Source organism: Tupaia chinensis, unplaced genomic scaffold (genome assembly GCF_000334495.1).
Source record: "Tupaia chinensis unplaced genomic scaffold, TupChi_1.0 Scaffold000180_1, whole genome shotgun sequence".
NCBI lineage: Eukaryota > Metazoa > Chordata > Mammalia > Scandentia > Tupaiidae > Tupaia > Tupaia belangeri.
The window spans coordinates 1,259,147-1,273,104 of record NW_006159655.1 but is presented as its reverse complement, the minus strand read 5'-3'; the positions used below and the strand labels follow the sequence as shown (position 1 = coordinate 1,273,104).

Sequence of the window (13,958 nt, the reverse complement as noted above, 5' to 3'; positions counted from 1 at the left end):
CTAAAAAAAAAAAAAAAAACTTTTAAAAAAAAAAAAAAAAAAACTGGGCCGCCTAGTGCATGGAGGTTAAGGTGGCTGGATCCCATGTGGCCAACTCTGCAGTTTGAGTCCTAGACCAGTGGCTTGAAAATTATGCTGGATGCATGTGCTTGTGTCCCCAAAATCTCAAGAGGAGAATGGAGAAAGAATTATGGCATGGTCATCCCCCCTGAGGGGTGATTTCTCTCTCTCGCTCGCTCTGTCTTTCTGGCAACCAGACACATCCCATGGCAAAATTTTTTTAAAAAGTAATAATAATAAAAGGCAGTGTAGGACAAAACCTATGCATAGGTTGATGGGACTTCAAAAAGTTCATAGAAAAATAGAACTAAAGTACTATATATTTTTTAAGTTTTTCATTTTTTTTCTTTTAGGACAGTGAGAGACAGAGAAGATAAGAAAGAGATAGAGGGAAAAAGGAAGAAAGACAATCACCCTCAACAGAGTCTCACACTGCCATTCCCCTCAGCGCCCCTAGACTGCCAAGATTGGGGTACACGCACCTGGAGTGTACAGGTCTAGTGGGGAACCAACTCCTGATCCCCGCTATGGATTCAGCATCACTTGAGCAATGCCTCACCACTGTGCTAAGTCAGCCCACAAGTTTATTTTAATGCAAAATGTTAGAATTCCATGTGGTTTTTTTCATCATATGAACTAATAGAACACGTGCACGTGAGAGAGAGATAAATGAGCACCCTCCTGAAGGGAGCCCTTCAGCCCATCAGCTCTTGGACATTTGCGTATGTACTTCAGGTGTTTCAGGCTGTCCAGGCCCAAGAATCAAACAGCCATTGCCATTGGGATCCAGCTTCTCTTGAGCAGGGTATTACCACTGTGCCTCAGAACGAGCCCCTTATGAACTTTTCCAGGACTCCTTTGATACTGCACAGCAGGGCTGTAAATTATCTACACAGTGACTACAACGTAAACATTGAATATTGAGTCAATAAAAATGCTACAACTCTGAGAAGGATGGCGGATAGGAATGGCATGTTGGGCAGTGGATGAAAGGGAATTAAACCCCTCACCCTTCCATAATGAGAAGTCAATAGGTACATAGGGAAACTCCAAAGGACTCAGGTAAAGAATTTCATTAGCTCTGAGAACAGGAAGTGAGGGTGAGCAGGGGGTGCTGCTTTTCCTATTGGTTCTTATACAGCTCTGCGACTTATTAAACCATGTATACGTTTACACTTTTATAAAATGAAGACTAAAAACTAAACGAAATGAAAACAAACTGTTCTGCTCCAATCACCTGTCACCCACCATTGCACTGACCTAGTTAACATCTGACATCTGTCCTCTGTGGGGCCAGGGGCTGTTTGTGTCTGCCTGTGTCTTACTGATCCCGGGTGTCTAATGTAGGGCCTGCCAGGGAATAGCTGCTCCATAAATCCTTAGATGAACGAATGATTTTTTATTTAACAAGATATATATGCAGACCTAGGTAAGGAGAATGCTCTGTAACAAAATACTAACAGGAGTTCTCATTTGGTGGCGAGGTCACAGGTCAGGTATTTTCCTATAGTCGATGACAATTCTTTCATTGGTAAGCATTCGTTTTGTAATAAAAATGTATGGGGCTCAGTAAAAACCGGCAGAACGTCATTACACTTGCCTCTCGTTTTTGAGGCTTCAGCCTGCATCCAACTGACCCCACCAGCTTTTCCTATCTGACTCCTAAGGCCCAGGCTTTCACAGTGCTGGCTCTAACAAGGCTATTCGCATGCAAGGACGTCTTCCAACTGCTACTGTTTCTGCTCCTGCAACTCCATGTGTCCGCCACGTGTCCACTGTGCCGGCAAGTGTGTGTTCTTCCGAGACCGTGGAAATCAACATTGTAACTCACAGAGCTTGCCATCCGCAGGAGCGCCAGAAATAGCAACGGTGACCAAGCATGGCACAACACAAACGAGAAGTTACCTGTGGCTTTCTTCATGCTGTTACGAGGCCGAGCAGGTGTGGGACGGAGGGTTTTCACGGGGTCTTTGGGCCCTTCTTGACAGTCTCCCCCTCGAAAGCCAGGGCAACATCTCCACTCCAGCTGTGTCACTGTCTTGTACCTCGTGACGTATCTAGGTCTGAAGCTGACCCGATACCTGTGGAAAGAAAATACAGCATCCCTCTTTACAGGCCCTCCCAGTGCTGGGCGCTAATGGAGAGGCCCCAGTGTACACAGGGCCCTGCTTTCTCTCCTAGGCTGACCTGGAAGGATGCGGGCTCTCAGTCCATTCCAGCTTAGCTCCAAAACCAGATCAGCCTCAGGAAGGCAGGACTCCCTGCATGGGACATTGGCCTCCTTCAGCCAACCTCCACCTGCACCAACTGCACCCCACCTCAACAGCCCAAGATCAGACAGTTTAGAAAAATGTGACCCTACAAGTTCTATTGATGCAAAAAGGTGGGGTTTTTTGTTTGTTTGGTTTTGGTTTTTTAGGTTTTTGCCTGGAGAGAGGCAGAGAGAGAGAGAGAAAGAAAGTGAGAAATCACTCCCCAGGGACAATTGTCACACTATAAACCCTTCTCTTCCATTCTCTTGGGATTTGGGGCATGCATGCACATGCCCCTGGCATGATTTTCAAGCCACTGGTACTCGTCCTGTGGTCAGCCATGGGGGACTCGAACACCTTAACTACCGCACCCCCTGCTGGCCCTTGATGCCAAAATTGTTAGTCCTCAAACAGATTTTGTTTCACCAACAAGCAATTGTTCTACAATTTACTGCTTTGGGGGGACTTTTTTTTTTCAGATGTCATTTCAGGGTTATTTAGTTTTGTATTTGAAATATTCTTGGTAGGCTACTGTGACTCATGCCCCAGTGTGTCCCTGGTCACCCCAGAGCCCCCGTCATTGGGCCCTAGCTCAGGGTCCCCAGTCATGCACAAGACAAGATGTTGAGGCACAGCCTGGAAAACCGGAATTCTCAAATATCACAAAAGTGTGTAAGATGTAAGATGCTGTCAGAAAGGTGGAGAAGCATTGGGACCTGCAGTTAGCATAATGGCTATGTCACTGGACTCCCACGTGGTCGACCGCGGTTCACGTCCTGGACCCGGTGCTGTCCTAAACCTTTGCTGCCTGTGTGCAGAAAACTGCCAGGCTATGAGACAAAGCAGACCCTTGGTGAATGAAATCAACATGTACACCTCTACAGAGACCCCAAATTTAAAGCCAGGCCTGAAAAACTTGGCTGATAAGTTTGCCAAACTTCAGGATTATTGACAAGCCAAGGTTGAAAAGACATGATGCCAAAGTATTTGAACCTTTGAAAGCTTATGGAACCATCGTAAAAATGAAATGGGATGACCTCGAAGCCACATTAACAGCACGGAATCAAGGAGCTAAGCAGTTAACTCAGAAAGAACACATCAGAGAAACTCATGTGATCCACATGTTATTTCACAAGCAGAAACCGAATTAGAGAGCTACAGTGGATGCTACCTGAATGACTCGTCATCTAGAAACTACTGACAATTCTGAAAGGTAGAAAGGAAAGAATATAAGGATTATATTTTCAGAATTTATCACAACTGAAATGTTAGTTCATGGCAAAGCTTTAGAGGTCTACACTGGTGCCTACCAAAATATACAAAAGATCGGGGCCAGCAGATGGAGTAGTGGTTATGTTGCTAGACTCTACCATGGCTGACCATGGTTCGAGTCCCAGACCCAGTAGCTTGAAAATCATGTTGGGCATGTGTGCGTGCATGCCCAAGATCCTGAGGGAAGAATGGAGGAGAAGAGATTATAGTATGGCCATACCCCCTGGAGGGTGATTTCTCACTTTCCCTCTCATTGTCTCTCTCTGGAGAGTGCAAATGCCCTAATGAAAAACCTCTTAAATAAACAAATAAATACACACACACATATAGATTGATGAGGTTGAAGAATCAGAGGTTTTCCAAAATTCTCTGTATCCACAAGATTATACATCTCAATTAGATATTACAAGAACAAATTCAGTCACCTCTTCAGAGATCACTGTCAGCTCAATGTGTCTCTGGAACAGGATAGACAGGATTGACAAGCAGAAGATGACGATGATAATGATGAAGGCCCAGACTTCACCCTCCTGCCCCCCGGATCTGGTCAGGAGCCAGGACAAGCCAATCAGCAGCATCTGTATTTGAGTTCTGAGCAGTTGCATTCAGGGATTAGGACCACCGCAGACCCTCTGCCCAGACTTCACCCTCCTGCCCTCAGATCTAATCAAGAATCAGGTTAGAGCACACTATTTATTCTCTCTGTCTCTCTCCATCTCTATATATATTTAAAGAAATTTTTTTAATTTTTAAACTTCTTAGCTTTCTGTCACTCTTTTGTCTTGCTAACTCTTACCTTTTCCCCTGCCCCCACAGGACAAGCCAATCAACAGTAATCTATATTTATGCAGCGTACTAGTGCACAGTACGATTTTCATTTTGCGACCAAAAAATGGTTTTTTTAATTGTTTTTGTCTTGTTTTTGCTCTTTAATTTTTTTTCTATTCCTTTTCCTTTTGTTTTGACCTTTCTCACTTTTCTGCTCAGCCTCCACACACTAATTTCCTAGAGAGGTCTAGGTGCTCAGTAGTCAAACATCTGAATACTTTTAGGGTCAAATTAATCCTCAATTTTCACTGAATCAGCTGTGCAAAGGGAGGAAAACTGTACTGTTTAGAGACTGTAGGTCACCTCCTTTTGCATGACTCTAAATGCTCAGATTTAACTCCAAAAACTAGGAAAAAAAAAATAATTTATTAGATGGCCAGAAACCACCTCAGAGGTACAAGAAATATGAGAAATCAAGAAAATATCACTTCTATAAAGGAAAAGAACAACTCTTCTTCCTCCACAGACAATACAAAAGAACTTCTGAAAATGTCAGATAACGAATTTTAAATATTCATAGTGACAAAGCTAAAAGAGATGCAAGAGAAGAGAGACAATGAACTCCAGAAGATTCAGGAGAAAAGAGATACCAAGTCCCAGGAGGTGAGGAATTTCTTGTACGATCTGAAAAAGGAAATACACATCATAAAAAAGAATCAAATGGAATTGTTAGAGATGAAGGCTGTAATAGAGGAACTCAAAACTTCCTTTGAAAATATCAAAAGCAGATTAGATCACACAGAAGATTGAATCTCAGATGTGGAAGACAGGACCTCTGACCTAAAAAATTCATCATAGAGAGTGAGAAAATAACCCAAAAAATTAGAATAATATGCGAGTAATAGTAGATACCATTAAACGCCCAAACATTAGATCATCAGGGGTTCTGAGGGTGATGGAACCCGCGGCGCTGTCTGAGCGGCGGCCGTCTTCCCAATTATTTTCCCTGCACGGTTCACTCTACTGCCAGGACCTCTGACCTAAAAAATTCATCATAGAGAGTGAGAAAATAACCCAAAAAATTAGAATAATATGCGAGTAATAGTAGATACCATTAAACGCCCAAACATTAGATCATCAGGGGTTCTGAGGGTGATGGAACCCGCGGCGCTGTCTGAGCGGCGGCCGTCTTCCCAATTATTTTCCCTGCACGGTTCACTCTACTGCGATGTGTGGTCCTGACCTTCTCTCCAGATGCTGAGGTACCTGTATTCTTGGCATAGGCCCATACTCAGCTGTAGATGCAGTAGGCTGTGCCTTCTGAAGCAATATCTGTTTACAATGAAGTTACAATCTCCAAGTACTTTTGTCCCTACAGGTTTACCTGCTAACGCAAGTTTTGAAGAATTTAACAAAGTCAGTAAAAATGTCGAAGGTTTTTCACCAAAGCCAATGACTCTTTTGGCATCATTATTTAAAGTACAGGATGATGTCACAAAATTGGATTTGAGGTTGAAGATTTCAAAAGAAGAGAAAAACCTTGGTTTATTTTTGGTTAAAAATAGGAAAGATTTAATCAAAGCCACAGACAGTTCCGAACCATTGAAGCCCTATCAAGACTTCATTATAGATGTAAGTATCTACTTGGCTTGATCAGAATAGAAGTCTGTAAACTGCTGAGAGTAGGACTGATTATTAAGTCAAAAGTTTCTAAAACTAAGATCCTAAGTAAGCATTGAAATATTTGGTTTTGGCATTTAGTCTAGGGAACCTGATGCGACTCTCCGAGTATGTGAACTGCTCAAGTACCAGGGAGAACACTGTCTTCTGAAGGACATGCAGCAGTGGTCTGTTCCTCCATTTCCTGTGAGCGGCCATGACATTAGAAAAGTGGGCATTTCTTCAGGAAAAGAAATCGGGGCTCTATTACAACAGTTGCGAGAACAGTGGAAGAAAAGTGGTTACCAGATGGAAAAAGATGAGCTCCTCAGTTACATCAAGAAACCGTAAACTGCTGAGAGCTGGCTACTAAACAGTTTTTTGGTAAGACTAGCTTTTTTTCTCCCTTCTTTTAGTGAGACTTAAGAAACTCCAGATGAATAAAAGCCAGTTTACAATGACTTTAGAATGAAAAATTTTACTTCAGGCACTGAAATCTCCCTTGCAAGAAAAGTATAGACTTTTTAAAATTTTTAGGGCAGTGGAAGTTGTTTATTGTCTACGATCAAAATAATGGAATTACTTTGTACAATGTTTAAGCCTCAGTTCTCCTCTGAATTCCAAAATAAACTTGTGCCTGAAAAGAAAAAAAAAAAAATTGGATCATCAGCATCCCAGAAGGTGAAGAAACTAATAAGGGCAATGACGATCTCATCCATAAAATCCTGGAAGAAAACTTTCCAAACCTAGAGAGGCACTCAAATAACCAAACTCAAAATCAGGAAAAGAAATTGGGGCTCTATTACAACAGTTGCGAGAACAGTGGGAGAAAAGTGGTTACCAGATGAGCTCCTCAGTTACATCAAGAAACCATAAACTGCTGAGAGCTGGCTACTAAACAGAACAGTTTTGGGTAAGACTAGCTTTTTTCTCCCTTCTTTTAGTGAGACTTAAGAAACTCCAGATGAATAAAAACCAGTTTACAAGGACTTTAGAATGAAAAAAAAAAAAAAAAAAAAAAAAATACAAAGGACCCCAGATAGAATCAATCCAAAAAGATCTTCTCCAAGGCACATCATAGCCAGATAGAGACAAGATACTCAATTTGGCAAAAGAGAAATGTCAAGATATTTTCCAAAGATATCCCATAAGGCTAACATCGAACCTCTCATTGGAAACAATGCAAACAAGGAAAGAATGGGAAAATATATTCAAAGTGTTCAGTGAAAAACAATGTCAACCAAGAATTCTATACCCAGCAAGATTATCTTTCATATGGGGAAAAAAAGACAAAAACATTCTCAGATAAACAAAACCTGAAAGAACTTACCAACACTATACCAGCTCTCCAAGAAGTGCTGAAGGGACTATACCAGAAAAACTAAAGTTGGATACACAGAAATAAGAGTACAAAAAACAACCAAGAAAATGGACAACCTAATGGTGGGAGAATGGCTAGCCTGATGGTAGAGACAAGTCCAGAGCTGAATGTTAAATTCCAGAGTTTAAATGGAAAGATCAGACCATAATAACACTGAAAATTCAATAGAAGAATGATTAAATACATGACACTGAACCAGTAAAATAGGATTGACTTTAGAATAAAACAGTACAGATTTTCTTCAATGCTTTGATTTCCATATTTAAGGATTTTTGTCTTAAACTGTTGATAGGTTTATCCACCTATTATTTGAACTGAATCCTAACCATTTTCCTGGCTTTAAGTTTTAAGCAGATTTCTTGTAAAAATTTTTTATTTTGATCTTTTAAAACTAAAATGTTTTTCTCTTAAAGTGAAAAAATGCATTAAAAATACCTATTAATACCTGTGTAATGACTGCAGTAAGCTATATAGCCCCAGCGAGATGCTACTTTATGTTCACTTTACTCACTGAGGTTTACACCTAAAGTCAGACATGTGTCCATAGATATGTATATATCAGCTGTGCTTGCCATTGAAAGTTTTTAAATCAGTTAAGATCTTTAGTGAATCAATAAAATGTGAAAAAAAAAAGGCATGGAAAACAATTATACATACCAGAGATAGTGTGGGAAAAGGGGAGGAATTGGCAGAGAGGGAGAGGTAGGGAATCAAGCGGGGAAGAAAAAAGGCAAAACATATAAGAAACATGAAATAGAAAATGATTTGTTGATGATGACATGTATGGTAACATCCTTGACTGGGCCAATATACAATGTATTCTGGATGAAAAATCTCACTTGTACTATATTGAAGTACAGTGAATAACTGTAAATTAATTAATTAATTAATTAAAATTTATAATAGAAGAGTCAGATGTTACAGAAGAAAATTAATTTTCTTAAGTAAACTTCACATTTCCATTTTTATCTTAAATGACTTGCAATACAAGATTACTAAATTATAAAACTTTACAATATTTGATATGTTAAACTTCAAAATGAAACGCTACAAGTGGAAAAATAATTAAAGGAAATTTATGCTGACCAAAAATGAAAGTTCTAAAAAAAAGGTTACATAACAGTCACTTCTGTGTCCTACCTGATAGTATATGATCTTTTTGTATATATTCCATTTTTTTAAAGATCATATATTTCAACATATTTCATATTAATGTACTATATACCTAGTTGAGTTTGCAGTACGTAAGTAGATGATAAAAACCAAGATCTAAGGGGCCAGCAGGTGGTGTGGTGGTTGAGGGCACTGGACTCCCACATGGCCAACCACAGTTCGAGTACTGAGCCTGGAGGCTTGCTTTCTCTCTCTCTCTCTCTCTCTCTCTCTCACTCTGTCCCTCCTTGGTCAAATTAAAATAAATAAAGTTAAATAAAATAATTCTTTACAAAAAACAAGATCTAACAATCCCATTTAGTTTCTTTTAGGTGAAGACTCTATACTTTATCACCGGAAAAGGATCCTATATAGTAGATCTTTTCATTTTTTTAAGAATTATTTATTTAATTTTATTTATTCATTCACATATTTTAATTTGACCAGAAAGGACAGAGAAAGAGAGAGAGAGAGAGAGAGAGAAAGTGAGAAAACAAGCCACCAGATCTGAGACTCGAACTGTGATTGGCCATGTGGGAGTGTCCAGCACCTTAACCACCACACCACCTGCTGGTTCCCTATATAGTAGTTCTGATTACATACAAATTCTGTTCCATGAAGTCTTAAGTAAAAAAAATTTTTTTTTTTACTTTTCCTAAAATGTTATGTTTCATCATTTGATATATAAACATATATATTTACTTTTAAGATAAGTATAATAGAATAAAGGTAGTGGGATACTAAGATATCAGTGTTTTTCTTTTTTCTTTTTTTGGACATGTTTTTGCTATAGGGTATATGCACTCACCAGACAGACAGAGACAGAAAGCAAGAAATCACCCCCTAGGGGAGATGGCCACACCGCAATCCCTTCTCCTCCGTTCTCCTCTCAGGATCCTGGGCACGCACGCACACGCGCCCGGCGTGAGTTTAAGCCACCGAGTCCGTGATTCGAACTGTGGTTGACTAATGGGAGTCCAGTGACATAGCCATTAAGATAACTGCTGGTCCCGATATCAGTGTTTTATAAATACATATAAAGCAGAAATTTTAGCTTGAAAAAAGCCACAACTAACCTGATTCTGTCTTTTAAGACAAAACTGTCACCCTAAGCCTTTATATATGGTACTACAACTTCTCAAAAGCTAGTATTGAGTTGTCGGGAAAGCCATGACCCATGTGATGACCTAATAATTTGTTGGAATGTTGCTTCATCATGGGACACTATAAATGATTCAAAAACAAACAAAAATCCAACCTTGGCACCCTCATCCCTCATATTATCCACATATTTACCAACATGCCTTCTTTACTTTCCCCCCTCTTTTTAAAACTATCTGAGGATACATGTGGTCACCAGAGACAGAGAGAGGGAGCGGGAGAAAGCATCCCTACTGGCTGTGGTCATGTCACAATCTCTTCTTCACTTCTCCATCCCATTAGGATTTGGGCACATACATGTGCCCGGCATATTTTGCAAGCTGCCTGGACCAGGATTCACACTGCCATTGGCCAGGTAGGATCTGCTCCCTTAACTACCAACCTACGGCTGCCCCTGTGCCTTCTTTGCCTAGCGCTGCTTAACAAAGGCAGCAGGTCATGGGCCTTCAAGGGAACACCTCTATGACCTGTGTCCAGATCTTCATATCAAGAAGCCCTGGTCCATACTGCCTGGCAGACATTAGGAAGCAGAACTGGACGCATCGAAAAGCCCTGGTAAAAGTGCACATTCCCTGACGTGCTGGCAGCTCAGGAGACCTTTGCAGAGAGCTGCAAAGCGCTCCGACGAGGGCTGGGCCTGGGCCTGGAACAGTCAGCCACGACCCAACGAGGATGGATGGAGCCAGGATCCCTGCTCCCAGCAGAAAATGGCCTGGCCACACAGGACAGACCTGCCCTAATTTCCCCGGCTTCTATGTTCTGGCTCAGCACTGTGGCTCCCTTGAACCTCTCCGCTTTCTCTTCAGTTCCTACACCAGCACTAGCAGCTGGCCTTTGTTTTGGGCCAGTTCCCAGGAAGAAACAGGCTTTGTATCGCTCCCCTAGGACTGCTATGTGCTGCTCACAGGCCCGCAGCCACCTCAGGCACCACCTGTGGCAGCTGGACTTCAAAGTCAAGTTCCTAAGGAAAGCACAAGTGCCTGAATGTGACAGACCTGACACCTTCCCCAGGGTCAGAGCCATGACAATTAAACCTCAGTTTAAGGACAGGCTGGAGTCCCACAGAATCCCAAGAAGGCCCAGGAGGCAGCAGGGCTGCCAAGCACAGCAGTGTTCCTCACACCTTTCCCTGTCCCCTTGTTCTTTCAGTGACTCTCAACCTGGGCCACATCTTCACAGGTTCCGACTCTGGGGTGGGGCCTGCCCATGTGGATTTTGAGAAATTCCAGAGGGAACTGGAGAGAAAGTCCCATGAGCACAACAAAAATGCAAGGGTTGGTCGCGGGAGTGGGGGAGGAAGTGTCGGGATGGGGCAAGACCCGTCCAGGCTCTTCATTCGCTCGTTCCTACCGTATCCTCCGTAAAGACACCAACAGGATTTCTCCTCGCACAAGTGGGAGAACGGGCTCGTGAGATTAAGTCACTTGTCCAGGTTCAAACAGCCAGGAAGTGGCAGGGCTGGAATTCAAATCCAACTACCCCCCCCCAACCCTATACCACGCTACCAGCCCACAGATATGCTTCGCTCCAGATAACGCCTTATATGCAAGGAAGCAGCAACCCGAGATATTCCAGAAGGCCCTGAAAGCCAGGTAAGGAGGAGCTGACCTTCCTTTGGGCAACCTCATGCCTGAGCACCTGACTCATCCAGGTGCATAAGCCCTCCAGCTCCTCCCTCTCCACCTAGCAAAAGAATCCTTTGCGTGGTTCTCAAAGATAAAAGAAAAAAAAAAGAAAGAAAAGAAATTCCACTTTATTGTTTTGCATAGTCAAGAGCATAACGCTGGAAAAATGCGTAATCTCAGAAAAACTCCACCCCCCTGAGCATTAAGACTGAATGTGAAAATGTTAGTGCTCAGGTTTTGTTCATTTGCCAGCAGATGACAGTCTCTGTGAAACCCTTTCCCACACAGACAAGGCTGAGCCAGGACCAGAGGGCCAAAGCAGACAGCTCTGGTCCTGGAAGAGAAAAGAGATGTCCCTTCCCCTGCAGCCTGGCCCCATCCCACTGCGCCAGGGGCTTCACCCCTGACCCCAGGAGCCCTTTCTCTTCCAACACACCTCATTCTTTTCTTACTCTGGAGCCAGCTCCTGACTTAGGAAAGTTCTCTGGAGTCCCCCTAACCCCACCCACACTCCCCACTCCCACCTGAGGCTCCCCAGCTGCTGTCGGGTTTCCTGAGATGGGGCTCAGGTTAACAGCCTTCCTGAAGAGGTTTCAAGTCAAGTGTGGAGAAGAGGCCTTGCTGGTGGGCGGTGGGACAGCTGGAAATGATCAGGCAGCACCTTCAGCCGTGGGAAAGCTGCACTCACATACCGACCTCACGGCAGATGACAGGGATCCCTGCTAGATGGCCCTCAGGCCCCAGTCGGGGGAGCTGCAGGAGAGGATGAAGTGGTCGTCCAACTCCACAAGCCTACTGGGATTTTCCTGGCAGAAAGCAGTTCCCACTGGGACCAGCAGTTAGCGCAATGGCTATGTCGCTGGACTCCCATGTAATCAACCGTGGTTCGAGTCCCAGACCTGGCACCTTAAACTCACACCGGGAGCCTGTGCGTGGGTGCCCACGATCCATTCCCCCTGGGGGGTGATTTCTCACTTTCTGTCTCTCTGTTTCTCTCTGTCTTTCTGGAGAGCGCACATGCCCTATAGCAAAAACCTCTCCAAAAAAAAAAGAAAAGAAAGCAGTTCCTGCTAACCCAGCCTGGTTCCTAGGGTGGTAGGATTCCTGGGCCCCCACCATCGCCAGCACTGGAGAAAATATCCAAGCCAGCGAGCCCTAAATCAGGGTCAGGATCATGGCAGTGGCAGTTGTAATGCCACTGGACCCACACGGGAGAAGTTCTGGTTCACGTCCCGAAGCCGCCCTGAGCATGCTGGGCATGCCCGTGATCTGGGGCTGGCGGGGGCTGGGGTGGAGGTGGATTGCAGTGCAGAGACACTGTTGGGGCTGCTGTTTCTCTCCCTCTTTCTCTGTGTGTCTCTCTCTGTGTCTCTTTTTCTCCAGGAGGAAATAAGTGAATAAACCTTTAAAATAAAAATGTCAAGACCTTTACCTATCCTACCCCTGAAATTCTAATTTAATTTGTAGCAGTGGGTAAAAGTCATCAAGTAATTGTCAAACACAGTCAGAGTCAAGAGACCCCAAACCGAGGCTCCATCTCCACTCCAGGGACTCCAGCCTTCCTCTGCACTGGGTCTGGAGCAGGAGTCTCTGAGACCACCAGGGCCCTGAAGGACCAGACAGGGAAGTGCCCACTAGACACTGGGTTAGTTAACGAACTGCCCTCTGCACGAGTCCAGGCAGAGCTGGGCAGGGCTGGGTGGGGCTGCGACTCCGGCTTCCCTCTCAGTCTTGGTGGGACTGTAACAGCCTCCCCGCCCTCGCGCTCCAGATAGGACAGCCAGACAGCTGTCAGCCACTGCCTTCCAGCCACCAAACTTTCCTGAGCTCCCCTCCACTCTCCCCTACTCTTCTCCCCTCCCCCTTCCTCCACAGAAACCCTTTTGGGGAAAGAACCAAGAGTTAACCTTTTTTTTTTTTTAAAAAAAAGAGGTTTTTTGTTTTTGTTTTTGTTTTTGCTATAGGGCACTTGCACTTGCCACAGAGACAGAGAGACAGAAAGCGAGACATCACCCCCCAAAGACAGATGGCCTTGCTGCAATGCCTTCTCCATTCTCCCCTCCGGGTTTTGTGCGCACATACACACACACACACACACACACACACACACACACACACGTGCCCAGCGTGAATTCAAAGCTGCTGGCTCAGGATTTGAACCATAATCAACTACATGGGAGTCCAGTGACATAACCATTATGTTATTTCCTGGTCCAGAGTTCACCATTTTCATGACTACAGCCACAGACTGGCCCAAGAGATTCTACTGAGAAGGAGGGTGGCAAAAAATATATAAAATCTGAAAAAATAAATCAGAATTTAGGGAGCACAGGACTGGAAGTGCCCAGGTAAAATAGAATGTGATAAAATACGCTGGGAGTCCAGTGACATAACCATTATGTTATTTCCTGGTCCAGAGTTCACCATTTTCATGACTACAGCCACAGACTGGCCCAAGAGATTCTACTGAGAAGGAGGGTGGCAAAAAATATATAAAATCTGAAAAAATAAATCAGAATTTAGGGAGCACAGGACTGGAAGTGCCCAGGTAAAATAGAATGTGATAAAATACGCCTCTGCTTCACCCCCCCCCCCAGGACCCCTTTCTGGTAGCGGAGGGGAGCCCCT

At 43.6% G+C, this 13,958-nt stretch overlaps 1 protein-coding gene and 1 pseudogene across 1 annotated transcript in view; one reads left to right on the top strand and one right to left on the bottom strand.

Moving 5' to 3' along the window:
• Positions 1-13,958, bottom strand: part of EMILIN2 (elastin microfibril interfacer 2) — a gene marked incomplete at its 5' end in the record, with an annotated part of 79,746 nt that overhangs the window by 30,318 nt on the left and 35,470 nt on the right. The window contains 1 exon segment of the mRNA XM_014587054.2: positions 1,966-2,141. Coding sequence (XP_014442540.1) covers positions 1,966-2,141 — 176 coding nt within the window.
• LOC102479258 (protein FAM92A pseudogene) lies at positions 3,113-4,056 on the top strand (annotated as a pseudogene).